The sequence below is a fragment of the Amphiura filiformis genome, chromosome 1 (assembly GCF_039555335.1).
Source record: "Amphiura filiformis chromosome 1, Afil_fr2py, whole genome shotgun sequence".
NCBI classification, from domain to species: domain Eukaryota; kingdom Metazoa; phylum Echinodermata; class Ophiuroidea; order Amphilepidida; family Amphiuridae; genus Amphiura; species Amphiura filiformis.
In genome coordinates this window covers 24,455,397-24,474,211 of record NC_092628.1, presented here as the reverse complement: position 1 = coordinate 24,474,211, position 18,815 = coordinate 24,455,397, and the positions used below count along the sequence as shown (strand labels likewise).

The following is an 18,815-nucleotide window of genomic DNA, read 5'->3' as shown; positions in this document are numbered from 1 at the left end:
AAAAAGTACAAATGTAGGCCTGTTACATTCCCATTACGATCAGTTTGTTTTTTATGGTATACAAAGAACATGCACGTATTTAGGGGGCATTGGGGGCAAAATCAGGGGGCGGCCGAAACGAAGGAGCGGCAAAACGAAGGGCGGCGGAAGAAGAAGGCGGCAAAAAGAATTAGTAAAGAAAAAAGGGCGGAAAAACTTGAAAACGTATAAAAAACTAAATAATCCTTTTTTTTTTTTTGCTTTTCACTTTTTCAAACGACCGAAAAAAAATTAGGTCAACCTTTTCGTACTGTTGAGGAAGGGGCGGCAAAATTTAATTTTATTCAGCCCCAGCCACGGTACGTCACTGAAGAATAGTGAAATTTCACTTTTTAAGCATAATAATTTGGGATGTAAAGTTGTAGCATGGTTTTAGTAACTTTTTTCTCAGTGTTACTGGTTACATTGCATGCAAAACACAGTCAAAAGAATTATAGTCCAATGTGTTATACACATTTTGCTGTTGTGAACAAATACTAAATACAGTGGCCATTTGGTGCAGTTTTATCTGTGTGACAAAAAAGTTGTATTTGGTATAAATTTTTGTATTGACCTTACCTGCAATATAGGCAACGCCTAAAATCAGCGATATAGTCCATGAAAGCTGCGACATCGACCCAGGAAACTGACGTTGCCAAATGACTAAAAACACTCCAAGAGATTGGATGACTCCATCTCCCAAGATGTGATTGAGAGCACCTGCAACAAGGACCATCCATGCCCAGCCCTCATCCATCACATGTTCCTCCTCCGATGATGATGATGGGTCACCGATGACGACGGAGTCATTTTTGAATTCTACTGATTTACGCTTCATTTTTTCAGCTTTGGTTTCGTCCTTTTCAAATGAATCTTGATGATGTGTAGTACCGTTTAGTTCTATTGCGATAGTTTCTGGCGTTATCTGATTTGTCCGATTTGGATTTGTGTCGTAGGTGCTCATAGTTGCATTGCTATTGGCTTGAGGTTTTGTATCTTCTGGTTGATGCACACAAGTTTGTAGTTTAGTCTCATTACTTTTGTACATAGACCCACTCGGATCTTGTTCATCTGATTTGTTCTCAGTCAAAATTGGTTGAAAACCATCCATATTCACTCCATCAATGTTCACTTCCATCTCTGATTTAAAAGAACTACCCATTTTGAGTTGACTGTTTGGTAGAATTTGTCCATTTTCTTCCAGTTTTGGCAGAGTTTTGGTATCACATAATTCAGATGTTCTCACATCTTGTACTGAGTTTGAAACCACATCAGTGCTAACTTGATGCTCCTCTGCAGAGTCATTACTACCATGTTCAAGCTCAATTTTATCTCTTTGTGGAATTAGCTGTACGTTTTTGGTTTCCTCCATTTTAATCTTCTCTCCTCCTTCAGATGATTCTGTCCCTTTTAGACTATCCTTTATATCTTCACCAATTGTTCCTTCATTGTCACCCACTTCTTTCTCAGCATCATCAGCTGTACTACCACCAAACAGTAGCAACATCTTCATCAAGAGCCTGGCTATATAGTTGTGTGTAAAAGTTTGAAGACACAACTAAATTTCACTCAGCTGATGTGATATCCAACCCCCTCTGGTCCGACATCCAGCAGTGTTGTCAACTCCAGGCATCAACTTCTCAAGTTTATATACTACCAGTATACCAACCAAGGCCAAGGTTATTGTTCTGGCACAGAAAGTTGTTGCTAGGGAGGGACTTTTAACTCTTTAGGTATGAATGTCAATTGTCAAGTGCACTGTAATTAGGTCTCCGAAAATGTCAAATCAGAATTTGAAAAATTATTTTAATAGTGAAGTTTAGGCTTACATTATAGTCTTGCATTAAAATGGATAAAAACATGCCTAGTAATTGGTTCAGTTATAAGAAGCTTTTTTGTCCAAATTTGTTTTAATCCACCTGCATATGGGGTTTTCGTCTATTTAATACTTTGGAACTGTGAAATACAGGGAACCATTTACAGTGCCTTCATGTATCAGAAAAACAGTGTTATTTCAATTTTAGTGTAGCTTGTTAAGGGTTAAAATCATGTGATGTTCAGTGGTCCAATAGGCAAAGGGTTTTTGGAACTTTTTATTCTAGAAACACTCTGGTTTCAATTTCAAAAACTTTTATGCTCTCTGGAGCTCTGCTCTCTACAGAACATTTCTGTTTACTACTGTACAAGGGAAATAAATCAATTGTACCTTTTCAGGTATTAATGTAAGATTTTGTGTTTGTTTGTATGTTTTTTTTATCATTTGTTTGCTTTTATATGCTTTTTTTGGTTGCCAAAGTTTTGCTTTTTACTTTCTTTATAAAAAATACATCTAGGCCTCTGTTGCTATCATTATTAACCTATGTAAAATGTAACCCTGTCATCATGACCTGTACAGAAAGGGTTATGCATTGTTAAAGTTTAAAATTTATGTTGCACTTGCTTGTCACAGTGCATTATACTGTTATGTGAGGCATTATTTTTACCAATTGTTTAAGTACATGGTGAAATTAACAAAGCATGATGATTTTCCACCTCCCAATGACAAATAAAAACCAAAATTTCAGATCTTTGTCCCCAGACACCCCCCAAAAAAAAAACCCATTCTGGTGCCACTATTGCAGTTCAAGTTATATTGAGCTATCTGTCATATATCCTCTATGGAAGACACAACCTTAATTTCCCACACAGGGTGTGTAACATTTGAGTCCAAAATGGGCAAAATCAAAAAATAAGGAGTCCATCCCTGGGTTGTGCATGGATTTCAACTGGAATAACTCATTACACCATAGAACTTCTAGAAGTATGTAGGCGATATAAGACATGAATTTCTAACTGGATGAACAACTTGCACATCTTCAAAACTGCTTTGTTTTTGCAAAATTTTATAGTATGCTTCAGTTTGCATCATAACTTAAGGCAAAAATTAAAACTCTAAATCTAATTTCATAAATGCTTATGAGGGTAAACATTAGGCCCCATGTCACAGGCGAAATTGCCCAAAGTTGTCAAAATAGTTTTCCAAAGTTGCTTAACATATTCTCAAAATTGCATAAAGTTATTCAAAAGTTTCCCAAAGTTGCTTAACATTTTATCAAAATTACATAAAGTTATTCAAAGTTTCACAAAGTTGCTTAAGATTTTTTCAAAATTGTGCAGGCAACCTGGGGCAACTTCCCCTGTGACATTCAAACCACTCTTAGTTTCAACATACAATTGAATAAATATGAAATAAAAATTTATATCTATCATTCAAAATAAATTTCCAACTGTTGTTTTTTCCAATACCACACAATTTCTTGGTATTGGGCCATCAGTATAGCCTTGAGTGGTACACTTAATATGATGAACTTAAAGAAAGTGAAAGAAAACAATAGCAAAACTTGCAAACTTTGTGCCAACTTGATCTCAGTAGGTGTGTTACTTATGGAACCCAGGAGACACTAGGTTGCTACTATGATCAGCTGATCTCTCTTACCTGTCATAATTCATAAATGGAAGCAGTTTTCTAGTACAGGGCTAGGTTACTTGTGCTAGATGGTTTGCGTGCCCACCTCAGTGGCATAATCTGCGGCACTGGGCAACACCACCCCAGTGGCTTATTGTGGGGCACTGGGAAAGGCAACTGTGCACCCTCAGTGTAGTGTGAGATACTGGGAAACACCACCTCAGTGGTATAGTATGGGGCACTGGGCAACACCACTGGGCTGGGCAACACCCCCAGTGGCATAGTCTGTGGCACTGGGCAACTCCACCACAGTGGCTAAGTGGGGGCACTGGGCAACACCACCCCAGTGGAGTAGTGTGGGGCTCTGGTCAACACCACCCCAGTGGCATAGTGTGGGGCACTGGGCAACACCACCCCAGTTGCAAAGTACAGGGCACCTGTTGCCTTTTGGTACTTATTCTATGGAATTTTACATACTTTGACTCTGGTGGGAGGATCACTTACCCCCTTGCCCCTATGTTATGCTACTGCCCACCCCTCTACTGCCCACCCCTCACTCCAACCTTTTTTGTTAAAATGCATTTAGCTGCTTCTAAGTTTGGTTCATTTCTGTACCCATACTAGATTGGAAACTTCACCTGCTAGTCTGTATATAGCTTTCAGTCCAGTAGGTTTCCCTGGTTTTCAGAAATTTATAATTGTGCCATAGATGTACCATATGTAGAGGTGCATGGCTGTGTATTTGTACCTTTGAACCAGTATTATATAAGTGGGATTGTGAAACAATAGTGATTCAGAAATAAATGGGGTGAGATGTGTTTTGTAAAACTCAATTTAGATTGTGGTTTTGTGAATCATTTTATGGTGAAATACTAACCAGAATTGTGAAATGTATTTTAACCAGGTCATGCTCTAACTATAAGGAAGCCTGACATTTATAGGCTGATATAGTTCCAAATATGCAGAAACTTCTGCGGTCTTGGTTAATCATCCCATAATATACTGCACATTTATCATCCCAAATTATTGCACATAAAGAGAAGTCAAAAACTGCATTTGCTATTTTAACCACTAATAAGGCCAATCAAAGTCAATTTTGAGTTTCCCCGTCACCCACCCTCACTTCATTTTCTGACCCTCAATTTAATTCATTGATTGTGATTTTCCAAAAAATACCAATAAAAACTGGTTATATTTGCACAAAAAAATGATGAATATCCATTTATTTTTTGTCAAAATCAAAATCAAAAAATACATTTTGAGCTATTTTGCTGTCAACCTTGCAAACTCTTTGTAATATACTATTGGATCTCAATTGGGCTAAACATCCATCTTCAAGTGAGTGAGTGGTAAATAACAACACATTTTACATGCGTGTTGGTCATATAATGAAAGGCAGAAAAATAATGAATAATGAATAATGACAAAGTTACCTCACTTGTTTTCAGAAATTATGTGACGGGAAACTCAAAATTGACTGTTAGTGGCCTAAATGTACATTTTGTACAGGGGCCTATTTAATTATGTGGTCCAACATTTTTCGTGTGTATTTTGTCTGTTATTTTGTCTATACAGTGGCGTGCACAGGTTTTCAAAAGTCGGGGGTCACAAGTCTCGATTCCCCAGATTCATGTAAAATTTCGCTCTCTTCGCTCACCGTGATAGCTGTTTCCCCCGATTGGGGGCAATTGGGTGCATATCCCCTGACTTTTTGACAAAACTGGGGGGCACATGCTCCCCTCCCATCTCCCTTTGCGTACGCCACTGCTTCTATATATTTTAGATTCTCCAGTGAGATGTCCATACACAGAATTAAAGGCCTATTCAGCAATTTGCTCATTCAGAAAATCGTAAAAATCCTCTGTGGTAGCATAGATGTTATTGATTAAGCATAATTTAATAACATTTGAATGTCAGATTATTATCATTTATAAAGGTAATGCACAAAAACATTTTTGAAATGTTTTATATGAAAATACATTTTTAAAATGTTGTCAAAATGTTATTGTAAATATTTTTGGCAAACATTTCTGCAAAATAATCAATTAGTGTCAACACCAAAATAAATTATGTTACATTTTTAGAAAAAATGTTTTTGTTTCCTGGGTCATAGTCTCAAAGGTTTACTTTTTCATTAATATGAGAAGTTTGCTCAAAAGTTTTGTTCAAACCTATCCACAAAGTGTAACAATAATTTTGTATCCTTATTTTTATTTTGTTTATATAGGAACTAGAAGAAAGTCGACTGAGAATTGATGAGCTTTCTAAACTGAAGTTAGATCTCAGTGCCCAGCTAGAACAATTGAATGACAGTCTACATGCAGCAGATGACAGCTCCACCAGACAAGATGAGGTAATAAAATAAGATATAATGTAGGGGGCAATCAGCTTGAATTGTCAAAAAGTGGCTTAAAAGAACATAAAAATTGGTGGGCCATTTTATTCTGATTGGCATTTTGGGTGGATCAGGGTTTCATCAATTTTGGTGAAAAAAAGGTCTTTGACTTTACCTTTATGCTGCATAAACTCAGTGTTGCATGTATTAATCCTTGCATAATTCCCCAAGTTGCAATATTTCATTGAATGTATTGTGACATAAAGTATGTGGGAGAAATTGAAGGCATATACTTGCAAAACCTGCCAACCATCGATTCTGTACAATAGCAGTGGGTGGGAATAAGAACATGACACAAACACATGAATTGTGTCAAAAAATGCAAATTAGGTTTAAAGAGTTGTGAAATGCCCTGCACATCGGACCATATACCTACCTGTACATAAACCAATCGCACCATCTCATGCATTGTATGTGTGGATATGCTCACATTTCAGTCATGCTGTGTATCCAAGTTCATAATTCTTTAAAAATCAAGTCCGAGACCAGCGAGGCAAGAGAAAATCAAGCAGATAGAGGCCCGGTGGCCTCAGGCATCACTGTCTCACTCAGGTGTATTGTAGTACCAGACAAGTTAAACTTGAACCTGAGTAACCTGATTTTCCTTTTCATTTCTTGGTGGTATTATATAGACAAAACCATGATAGCAATGACGAATCTGTTTTACCCTAACCGTACCAAACATCAAAACAGCTCAATTCACAAATCATCTGCACGCGCAGGTATCCCAAGTGGTGTGATTGGTTTAAGGGCGTTAGGGAGGAATTGATTAAAAACATGGCTATTAAGTTCAAATTATTGTATTTGTAAGCAAAATGCGCATTAATTTTAATTTGTGAGTGATGCTCTGGTACAAGAACATGGTAAAAATATGATTTAGGGCAGGGGTGTTTCCACAAATAATAAATCCACAGATAGGGTACCAACCAATCTGATCAATTGAGCATTAAAATTCATATTATTGTTTTGACCCGCAACCATTCTTTCCATTTCTAGCTTTATTTTTCTTGCCGATTATATGCGTAATTGCATTCAAGATCTTTTTAGATAAGATATTTCATATTTATGTTACAAAAATGTTCTATTCTATTACATGTAGCTATCTGAAGCTGAAAAGGATAATTATTTAATTGTGCAAGCACCTATGTTTTAATTTAGGGTCAAAACTTAAGCCATAGGCACTACTGATCTGTTAGAGTGCCTCTGATTAGTTAATTACATGATATGATCATTTCGAATACCCAATCAAAATAGAGCTTTTTCTCTAACCAATTCTAAGCTGAATCCCCTTCAGCCCTACTGGCTATATTCATAGCCCTGATTGGTTCAATGCATGATAGAGTCCTGTTTTAACCAATCAAAATAGTTCTTAGAGGCTGATTACATACCACTACAGCCCTTGGTGTCAAAATGGTCCATTTCTAATGACACATTTGTAAATCTTCAATTTGATCAATTTGTTGACTAAAAAAAGGACCATGTTGGAATACCTATTCATACCTTAACACTGCCAACAACTGACACCCTAACCCTAACTCAAACTTAAATCCTAACATCAATCTCGCTTCCTCCCTTAGCTCTATCAAATCTTACAAAATCCTATCAAGCAAAACCACTGCGCATGCATGCATCCATCCCACGTGATTCTATGACTCAATCACATACTCATATGCACACGGTTTCATTGGCCAGGCCAGCAAAACACCCGCAGCTACACCTCGCCGATGGAGTGCTTGGCACGCGAAGGGTCCTGGGGTCGATCGAAACCCTGGGGAAAACTGCAACTTCTTTCATCATCTTCTCTCCTTTTTTGTTCCTTCTTTCCTTTCCGATAGCCAAAAACTACTTCAGCGTTAGAGCTAATTAAAATGCGAGATCCAAGGGTATTGTGAAGTTATGCCATCAAAAAGCTAAAGTTGGTGTTCAACTAAATTTAGATATAATCATCCCATCGGGAATACATTTGAATAAAGGTGAATTCAATTCTGGACTTGGAAACAAAATAGCTGGGGGAAAACATTGCACGAACTATCCTAGTTTCTAGCTTTCATTGTTTACAGTGTTGGCAGGTTCTGTATTTTGTTGTTTTGTTTATTGGTATTATGTGAGGTATAGAAGATAAATCATTGACAGGGGGCATCTGAGGACAATCTTGTATTGTTTTAAATTGCACCTGTTCTGATCAGATGATTCAATACAATAATGTACAGTATGCTTCAGAAAAAAAATGTTTTGAATTACATAATTTTGTTTTTACAGTATTCATGGTAAAATGAAATTCAGTGTCAAAGGTTTTAATCCAGGTTTATCGAAAGTTAAAGCCTAAATATTGGGAGGATTTGAGCAGTCCTGTGCAGTGGCGTAGATTTTTTTTTTTTTTACATTGGGGGGATGGGTTTTGAAATTTTTTTTTGAAGTATACACCGTAAAAACAGTGTTTAGAAAGTGGTGGCAAGAATGTGTTTAGAAACGATATGTTTAGAATATGGATGTCAGATGTTTAGAAATTAAACACCATCACTGACCAATGTTGAGAAATTTGACACATGATGTTTAGCTTTTAAACATGTATGGCAAAATTGTGTTTAGAAAAGTATTTAATCGCTAAACACTGTTTTTGAAGTGTAGTGAATTCAGCACCTTTTGGCGACAGAATAAGTCTATTGTATAAATGTGCGAAAAATTTTGCCATAGAAGCTAAACTGATGAAACATGGTGCAAAAGTGGAATAAATTTATGCGAAGCGCGCAAAAATGTGCACTTCTGGGGGCTAAACTTTTAGGTTAGTTTGGCCAGAAACCCATATACAGGTGTCAATATTGGGGGGATGATTGTATGGACCATACCCCCTGGCAAAATATTGGGAATTTATCCTCCCCGGATCTACGCCTATGGTCCTGTGAGATTATGCACAGATCTGCAAGATTGTATATTCAAATTTAACGGCAACAAAATTATTGCGAATCCTCTCAGGAACCTTACTCTCAATGGAAGGGCTCAGTGCAACATGGTGCAACAAACCTTCATCTTTATTAGCTCCCCTGGGTAATGTTATCATATTGCATTTATACACATCATTACACAGGTGAGCTAATGGAGATGAGGCTTTGTTGCGCTGAGCCCTCATCTTATTACCATCTGTATGTATGTTTATTTATTTGTTTCCTGCCTTCACTTTTTTCCCAAAACATACTATAGCATTGACCCATTTATAATCTTACAAATGTTCCTTGTCAACAACATGTCACATTCAAACATTAATGATACTGATATTTGGTAAATCTATCCATCTGTACATCATGGGAAATATTAATGCAACACCAAATTATTCCCACAGGTCAGCTAAACTGAAAACAATCAACTAATAAAACTAATGCAGAACTTTCCTGATCCAGTACTGTAAAAGTGGAAATTTTTACGCTACATTTATGTTCGTGCTTTTCAGATTACACACAAATACTGTGAAAATAGTAACACATTAAACCTTAACACCCATAAATACCACAATGATAACCACCACGCATGCCTGAATCCCACGCGATGACACAATCCCCTAAGTGCTACCGGTATATGCTCAGGGAATCACTGGCCAGGCCAGCGCAACCCCTGTGGCAACTGGTCAGTGATTGTGTGCTTGACACCTGAGGGTCCAAGGTTTGAATCCCGGGGGTACCAAGTGACTTTGTTGTTCATCATCTCTCCTTTTTCATTTGTTCTTTAACTTCCAATAGCAAAAAGCATCAGTGTTAGGGTTAATGTAATTTGCTTTTGTGTAGAGGTCAGTGTGTAGGAAATTTAGAATAATTGTGAATTAAAAAACTAGTTCATAGTATGAAAAATTAATCAAGTGAAAAATCCCACTTTTACATTATATCATTCCGGGACTTCCCGATCATTCTAAGTGAATATTGTCTCATTTACAATGGCACAGTTCATTTAAGCTCCAATCAACAATAATAATCAACATTTGAACTCAAGTTGTGGGTATGAGATTTTGACCTCAACTCATACAAAGGTTATTCTGTGAGTGTGCACACATTAGGGTCAAAAAGAACTATGCCATGACAGATGAGCATGTTTGTGCATGGATACTATTACTTTTCCTTAAAGTGGCATACTGGGATTTGTGAAAAAATGTTGACCCACACTTTTTTCTCACTTTTCTCAATTTCAGAATGTTCAGTATGTTTAGAATGTTTAATTTTCCCTTCAGTGCCTATGCACATGTGATCTTTCAGGCCTAATTCCTGTGACAGCACCATAATTTTGTTCCAAATTTCTCTGGGGGTATATGTATAGGAGCAAGGTAGCAGTATATAGGTAGGGGATGGGGTAGAGTGCCTCAATGGCTCCTATACCAGGCAGCCCAGGTCAACTAACAGGCGGGACTCCACCAAAAAATGTATGCATCTTCTTTTGGGTCCATTTAATACCAAAACATGCAAATTAATTCACGTTGATTTTGAGCTAAAAATAGTGTAAAATTGCAAGCTATATTATTATTATTAGCCTTTTTGAGTTATGGCTGACACTATCTGCATGAAGTGGGTTAATCTTTTGAAATTGCCGGATTGAATACTGCCCTCCTTTTGTGTCTGTCATACATCAAAAAAGGCTATTGCTTTGTGCGTAATTCTTCAAGCACTGGTGCAAAATAAGTGTGTACAGGAAATGTCTAAGCTTTTCTACACTCTTACAAAACAGTTCTAAGTAGAACCTAAAATGGTTCTTGAGCTGTCCTGTATGTGAAACCTTAAATGGTTCTTCAAAGAAAAGAAAATGGTTCTGGGAAGGCTGCAAAGAACCATTTTAGACTTGAAAAGGATTCTGGAAAGGCCAGGCCAGAAAGAACCAGATTCTGGAAAGGCTAGAAAGAACCGTTTTGGGTGTCTTTCAATTTTCAAAGTTTCAAGAATCCTTTTCTCTTGAGGGTACTATATGCAGGATAGCCAAGAAAGAACCCTTTGTACATGTCTCTTTCAAAACTCCAATAGCTTCTAATATTGATATTGATTTTCTCCAGGTATATATTACGATCAGCTGGGGACATGAGGGTGGCAAAAAACCTAGTAATAATAATTTTGAATTGGGTCATGTCGTTATTATTAATTTTATTCTATTGTATGCAAATTATTTTGTGTTTGTTTTAATCAAGTTGGCAGTAGTTGATTGAAATCGACAAATAATGCTCAGAGGTCTTAAATCAAACTTTTACTCGTAATGTTATGATTTTGCTTTGTTATTATGGCCTAAATGAACATGCAGCGATATTGGGCTATTCTAGTTGAAATCCATACACCCGTTTAAACAAACAAACAAACAAACAAACAAACCCCCTATGAAAGACATGCCCTTAATTTCTCACACCGGGGGTGTAGATTTCAAATAGACCTACCCATTCAGGTAACCCTATTTGAAATTCACTGTGTGTGATATTGAGGTCTTGTCTCCCATAGGGGTGTATGGATTTTAACTAGAATAGCCAAATAGCGCACCTTACTTCTCCTCATGAATTTCTGTGTTGTAAACAAACAAAAATGGAACAATGTTGATGCATGAAAGAAGCTCAAGTTAAAATTAAAAGGGACAAAATATTATAATAGAGTTGTGCAATAATTATCTGTTGGGGAGGGGAGAAGGGGCAAAAGCAATTTTTAGCAGTTTGAAAGGGGTGGGAAAGAAATTTTTGGCAAGTCAGAAAGGGGACAAGAGATTTTTGACACACATTCATATAAAATGCTCTAAAAAGGATTTGGGAAACAGCACAGAAACATTATAATCTAAACCCTTTAAGGTTTGCAAATTGGGGTTCCCAAAAATTGGATTACCAAAATTTTGGCATGCATAAAGAGGGGGGGCAAAGATTTTTGGCAGGCTGAGGGGCACAAAGCAATTTAGGCGGGCCAAGAGGGGGGAAGGTTTTTTTGAGGGCATACTGAGAGGTGGAGGAAAGCAGTTTTATCAGGCCATTTTGACCTGAACTAAGTTTCCTAAAGAATATCATAATGAGTTGAAAATTGTATTTCCAAATGTAGATTTGTTTGAAGGAAAAAAAAGAAGATTTTTCCCAAGTAGATCCCTTTTTGGTATATTTTTAAATTTGTGTGTTCACAAAAAGTGAACCGTTTAGAGGATTTTGGGATCCCCCAATTTAATAAAGTGTCAATAACCTTCTTCTTATATGCGTGGGGGCCTAGTGGTTAGAGCGTCCGCCTCACGATTGGGAGGTCCCAGGTTTGAATCCCGGCCGGGCCATACCAAAGGCTTTAAAAATGGTATCTACTGCCTTCTTGCCAGGCGTTCGGCATTGAAAGAATGGAGTAGGGAAAGTTAAACACATGGCTACCAGTGGACTAACCCCCAGCTGTAGCTTTTCTGCTTGCAGACATGTGGCCTAGGGTTATGAAACGGAGATAGGCACCGCCCTATGGGCCAAAAGGCTTGGGAAGGATTTAACTTTTTTTTAAATTTTATTATATTCACAGACCAACAGATTACAAGAGGAAAATGAACAGCTCCAAATGGCTCTGCAAGACAAAGATGAATACATCGTCTCTGCCAAAGCCTCCGTGAGAGAAAAAGAACAAGCTGTAACCAAACAGAGAGAGGAACTGATGAAGGTGAAGAGACAGTTGTCTGAGGCACATGAGACGAATGAGACATTGATGCAAGAGAGACAGGAAGACTTCAAGAAGCTAAATATGGACAAGGCATTGGCTGTAGATGAAACAAGAGATGTGATGAAGAGAGAACAGAAGTTAGCTATAGATCAGGTAAGGTTATGATGCTTCTTGACTGCTCAGTGCCAGAAGTGCAATAGCTGCCATGTAAGGTTATGATGCTTCTATAGATCAGGTAAGGTTATGATGCTTCTTGACTGCTCAGTGCCAGAAGTGCAATAGCTGCCATGTAAGGTTATGATGCTTCTATAGATCAGGTAAGGTTATGATGCTTCTTGACTGCTCAGTGCCAGAAGTGCAATAGCTGCCATGTAAGGTTATGATGCTTCTATAGATCAGGTAAGGTTATGATGCTTCTTGACTGCTCAGTGCCAGAAGTGCAATAGCTGCCATGTAAGGTTATGATGCTTCTATAGATCAGGTAAGGTTATGATGCTTCTTGACTGCTCAGTGCCAGAAGTGCAATAGCTGCCATGTAAGGTTATGATGCTTCTATAGATCAGGTAAGGTTATGATGCTTCTTGACTGCTCAGTGCCAGAAGTGCAATAGCTGCCATGTAAGGTTATGATGCTTCTATAGATCAGGTAAGGTTATGATGCTTCTTGACTGCTCAGTGCCAGAAGTGCAATAGCTGCCATGTAAGGTTATGATGCTTCTATAGATCAGGTAAGGTTATGATGCTTCTTGACTGCTCAGTGCCAGAAGTGCAATGGCTGCCATGTGTCAATGCTATTTGAAGATGAGTACTGTGTGTAATTGTCAGTGGGGGGGGGCCAGGGGGCTGGTGCATGTAAGGCCGTCGGTAGACAGATGGCGTTGGTGAAAAATTGAATTATACATAAAAAGTTTGTGTATGTATGCTTCACTTTTTCAAACCATGCAAAAAAATTTGGGGTCAACAAATCACAACTTCCTTCGGCAAAAAATATTTCCGTCGGTACATTTACAAGTTGTGCCCCCTGGTTCCAAAATCCTGGCTACACACTGGTAATTGTCAAATGTTCACAGGGCAGCTATAATTTGCACTTACCCACTTCTGGCACTGAGCAGTCATTCTTTCAGCTTGGAATACATAGGATATGTCTTTGTTCTTATTAGAACTGACAGTGAGGTCTTTTACGTAGCTCATCTGTCCTCTATTCTGAACAAATGGGTAAATGTAAAGGCTCATGCCTGTGTTCACAGGCAGAAGTGCCCATTTGTCTTTTGTGAAGCATTGCCCCATCCCAGACAAATGATATACAGGGATGTGCCAGTGGCACATATGGGTTTATTTTTGGGTCTCTGGCATAATGATGGCCCCCATTTTGGTCAATTTTGGTATAAAAATGGGTCACTGTTTTAATAATTTTTTGAAAAAATATTCCATTTCCACGTAACTGAAACCCAAATGTTTTTAACATGAAAAAACAGGAATTATATATAATAATAAACAAAAAATTTCACCAGGTTCGGCATTGCAAATGATAAAGGAGACAAGTAGAAAAGTGATCCTGCTGGGAATCAAATCCAGGTACTCAGGTTTACGAGACCTGTGCCTTAACCACGAGGCCACAGGAGCTTCATGATTAGCCCATAGTAGCTAAGGCCACAAATACTTTTTATTGCAAAAATAACACAAATTGTGTTGTAAAAAATTGGCCACAACCTGGGCCTCGGGCATGATAATGGGTCCAATTTTCTTGGAAATTTGGTTTAAATATGGGTCCACTTTCAGATTCTCAGAGGCACATGCCTCCCAAACCAAACTTGAGTACCCTTCTGAAAAGACCTTGCCTTTATGCACAGTATGATGGCACCGCTGGGGTTCGAACCCCCAACCCCATGATCTCAAGTCAGTAGGCTGCATGAAGTCATTTTTGGACCAGGTCATCAGGAAGACTTTGCCACTTATAAAAATTTGCTATTGAGTATACTAGCCAAAAATAATGCACACTATAACACTGCCCTCCTCCTTTCTCTTTTGTATTTACAAATTGTTTGTTTTATGTCATTATAGTTAAGATTGAGCCTTGGGAAGGACAAGAAAGAAGCATTAGCAAGACAAGAAGAGAAACTACAGGAGCAAATGGCTGTCAAACATAGTCTGCTATTGGTAAGTTAAATTATTTGTTATCTGATGAACGGAATATTACATCATACACATAAAGGTTCATCATGCGATAAAGTCAGTCGCAGCACCAGAATTTTCTTCCAGAGGAGGGGGCATTATGTCAAAGTGAATTTTCAGGGGGAAAATCTTAACAATTTGCCTCAAGTTTTTATCTAAATTGTCAACTATTTCTTTGCTTTGTTTGATTGGGGCAACTGGGCCAGGGGAAAGGGGCAATGCCTAAGTATATATAGGTGTAAATTCCCCCATGCTCTCATCGACACCCTTACTGAGTATAATATAGGACTTCCTACAGTATATGACACTAATGTTGCAAAATTTTAACAACTTCATATTAAAGCCATATTATAACATTTGCTGAGGAGAACGCCCTCAAAATATTTTTAAATTCTGGTTTTTACACGATTATAATGTACTTTAGTCAATAAAGATACTCTGCAAAAATCAAGACTTTAGGTGCTGTAGTTTTGTCGAAATCCGATATTTTGAATAAAACAATGGAACCGGCATTTTATTATTACGATGGAAATATTAGTTGAACACGTATGCACAGTACGTACACGGCGTGCGGGTACACATACACACACACCCGAGGATCGTACCGTATTACAACCGCGGGAGTAACATGCATGGGTGCTAGTAGTAAATTCCAATTTTCTATGCTTTACCTCACCTTTCTGAGAGTAAAAGCTAACCTTTTATGGGAAATAAATACTAATCTATTTTTACAGAAATGTTATAATATGGCTTTAAATCCAAAAAAGGAATATGTGATCCTCATTTTGATATTCAACATCCATTTCACATGTGACACATGTAAGTAGAGTCAGATGCTTGTTATATGAAACCAGGGCAGGATTTACCTTTTTGGGGGCCGTGGGCCAGGCCAAAATTTGGAGGCCCCCAAACGCACCGTGAGGAAGGCATCTGTACTTAAGTGGCAAAGTTGTTCGATTTTAGTAGGACATTTGCGTGCTTCGTGCGCGAAAAATTTCAATTTTATACTTTTTTAGCCCAAATTGAGGTTGAATTTTGCTATTCAATAGGCGAAGCGCGCACAATTTTGCACTTTTTGTATAATATTTTGGCCAAAATTGGTGTTTTTCAGCTTAAATGGAAGATGCACACTGCACAGGGCAATTTTGGGGGCCCCAAAATTTGGGGGCCCTGGGCCAGGGCCCATCTGGCCCTATGGTAAATCCGGCCCTGTATGAAACAGCCAAGAAATTGTTAGTACCAATCAAAGGTCTTGCTGCAAAAACAAAAGTATTTTCCATTTTTTCAGTTTATCAAGAATGTGAATTAAGCAATACAGATTAGATAATACTGTAGTGGTTAATATTGTTTCTTTCTGACAGACCAAAGAAGAGGAGCTTCTTCTATTGAAGGAAGACATGAAGCGTTTGAAAAGATCAGCAGAGCAGGATGAGGAAGAGAGGGCGCTTGCAATGCAGAAAAAGGTAGGCTATATAAAAATTAACAATTTGTTCCAAAATACTCACAAATACTAACTTAAAGCCCTGAAAATAAATGTATGGTGCATGTAGTTGACAATGAGCTTGACAACTTTTTTCAATTCAATACCCATTGAAACCTGCATCAATTTTATGAATATTCTCAATCATCCAGGTAGTTGAATAAAGTTAGATTAGGTTATAAATCTTTTCAACTGGACTTACTGTTTTTGTTGACTACAGTGTCATGTCATATCTCTGACGCTTCATCAGGCCTAGTGATGTGTTATAACTGTTATTGACCTGTGACGTCATGGTGGTAGATGTGACGTCACACTGGAGTCGCCGAGGAATTTTCCTGATGGTTGGCGATTCAAAGTTGGTTCCTCCCTGCGGACATATATTGCTTCCTTTACCCCTCTTTCGAACCACCTCTGTTCTTTGTCGAGCACAATAACGTCTTTATCCTCAAAAGTATGCTTGGCTGCTTTGAGGTGCGTATAAACAGACGAATCGTTTAACCCCATTGAGCTGGGGCGACGATGTTGGTACATCCGTTTATGGAGCGTTTGTTTAGTCTCTCCTATGTAATAGTCATCACAGTCCGTATCGTCACAGGTCAATAACTCAGAGCCAATTCACATCACTAGGCCTGATGAAGCGTCAGAGATATGACGTGATACTGTAGTCAACTAAAACAGTAAGTCCAGTTGAAAAGATTTATAACCTAATCTAACTGCATCAATTTTACACTTTTAAATAGATTGAGGAAGCTGTTGATAAAGCCAAGGATATATGGGATGAAGAGATGGGCAGAAGCAAGAGACGAGAGCAAGCGATGAGAGAAGAGGAGTTTGCTAAGGAGGCGGCTAGACTTCATGAAGAGATACGCAAAGAAAAGATGATGACGGACAACACCAAGGCTACTATTGCTGCTCTTAAAGAGGTACGTTATGTCAGGTGCCCTTCAAAATATGGGAATTATAAATTGAAAAGTTTCGATGGTATAATTTGTTTGGCTTATAATTGGTGGGACAAAATGAGGCTCGTAACATTGTGTATTGATATAGAATGCCATGCACGCAGTTGGGTATAGCACTTGCGCTAGTTGTATGTTACGTAATGCATGACTGGCACTCATTTATGTGAATTTATGCGAGCATAAGTTGGAACTTTATTGACACGGGGAGTAGGCCTAACTAAGAAAATAAGCCTTACAAACTTTAAGAGTGTTTTATTCAAACTTGCTCAGCTCAATCTATCATTTCGATGTTCCTCATTGCCTGATTTTGGTGGAAATAGCCAAATTTTTCCAATGAAGAGGCTGCAGGTGATTATTGTTTGGAAATAGTTATAATAGTGAGTATATTCTGCAATTTTGTATGGGGGCACTCCCATTTTAGAGGTGCCGTATATGCAGCGCTATAAAGGTATTACATTTAGATTGGTCTTATAGTGCTATAGGTGCCATGATAAGTACCGGCGGCTTTCTTTATCACACCCTAAATATTTGCATAAGTGCATTGATGAGGAACTCTGGTTCTGATTGGCTTTTTCAATCTTCTAAACAGGCCCATAGGCAGAAAAAGAATTCCAAGAAAAATATTGTAAAAAGTAGACTTAAATTGTCAAAAACATAGACCATTTGGGTCTTTTTAAACATTTCACTAAGTTGTTGTAGGTGAAATAGTCCCCAAGATTTGAACCTTTATAGAGACCTTTAGAACCAGGGATGTTTTTAACATGCATTTAAAAAGTGTTCTTTTGCTGGATTTGAGAGGGTTTCATTACATCTCTGCCACGGCTGTAATGGGCTTGGTCCTGATTGGTATAGAATTAATAATCTGAGGCAAGAACTATCGTGTTATCTGTAAATTTTGTATCTTTGTATTTTGTAAGAGGTTTTATAAACACCTGTTATCATTTCTGTAGGAAATCGCTGAGTTGCAAGAAAAGAGACTTGCAGCAGGTAGGGAGAAAGTAGAGGCTGTGTCAGAGGCTAGAGATGCTACAAGACAAGAGATGCAGGCAGAATGGGATAGACTCCGACAACAACTCACACAGGTATTAATTTGAAATGGCTCCATTTTCACCCAGAAAATTCATTCAAAAGATCAAAAATCTGAAATGTGCATCAGAGGGGGCTCCCACCGCTAGTCCGAATTTTTAGGGTTAGGTTTAGGGTTAGGTTTAAGGCAGAATGGGATAGACTCCGACAACAACTCACCCAGGTATTAATTTGAAATGGCTCCATTTTCACCCAGAAAATTCATTCAAAAGATCAATATATCAGAAATGTGCATCAGAGGGGACTCCCCGTCAGTCCGAAACACCATCAGTCCGAACCACCGCTAGTCCAAATTTTTAGGGTTAGGTTTAGGGTTAGGTTTAAGGTTAAGGTTAGCGTTAGGTAAGCTTAAAATTCGGACTAGCGGTGGTTTGGACTGATGGGGTTTCAGACTGACAGAGTGTACTCGCATCATAGAGTTCATAATTATTTTATCAAGACAGTTTATGATTCCAAAAATCCACATATTTGTAGAATGAAAAGAAAAATTGATGAAAGCCCAACATTGTGAAGTACACTTTCCCCCTATTTGTAATTGATAAAATGAATTGCATAGTGACATCTGCATCAGTGGTGTAGCCAGGTTCTCGGAACCAGGGGGAGGGGGGCACAAACTTGTTATTGTACTGACGGAAATATTT

General features: G+C 38.1%; 2 protein-coding genes across 3 annotated transcripts in view; one reads left to right on the top strand and one right to left on the bottom strand.

Annotated features, from left to right (window-relative positions):
• The window catches only part of LOC140168019 (uncharacterized), a 33,186-nt gene extending 31,562 nt beyond the window's left edge, over positions 1-1,624 (bottom strand). Inside the window, exon 1 of the mRNA XM_072191326.1 lies at positions 598-1,624. Coding sequence (XP_072047427.1) covers positions 598-1,531 — 934 coding nt within the window. The 5' untranslated portion in view covers positions 1,532-1,624. The remainder of the gene's footprint in view (positions 1-597) is intronic.
• Positions 1-18,815, top strand: part of LOC140135720 (uncharacterized) — a 233,856-nt gene that overhangs the window by 200,084 nt on the left and 14,957 nt on the right. For both annotated transcript variants that reach the window (XM_072157427.1, XM_072157351.1), the window contains exons 8-13: positions 5,691-5,816; positions 12,344-12,631; positions 14,539-14,634; positions 16,011-16,112; positions 16,870-17,052; positions 18,039-18,170. In XM_072157427.1, the coding sequence (XP_072013528.1) occupies positions 5,691-5,816; positions 12,344-12,631; positions 14,539-14,634; positions 16,011-16,112; positions 16,870-17,052; positions 18,039-18,170 (927 nt within the window). The remainder of the gene's footprint in view (positions 1-5,690; positions 5,817-12,343; positions 12,632-14,538; positions 14,635-16,010; positions 16,113-16,869; positions 17,053-18,038; positions 18,171-18,815) is intronic.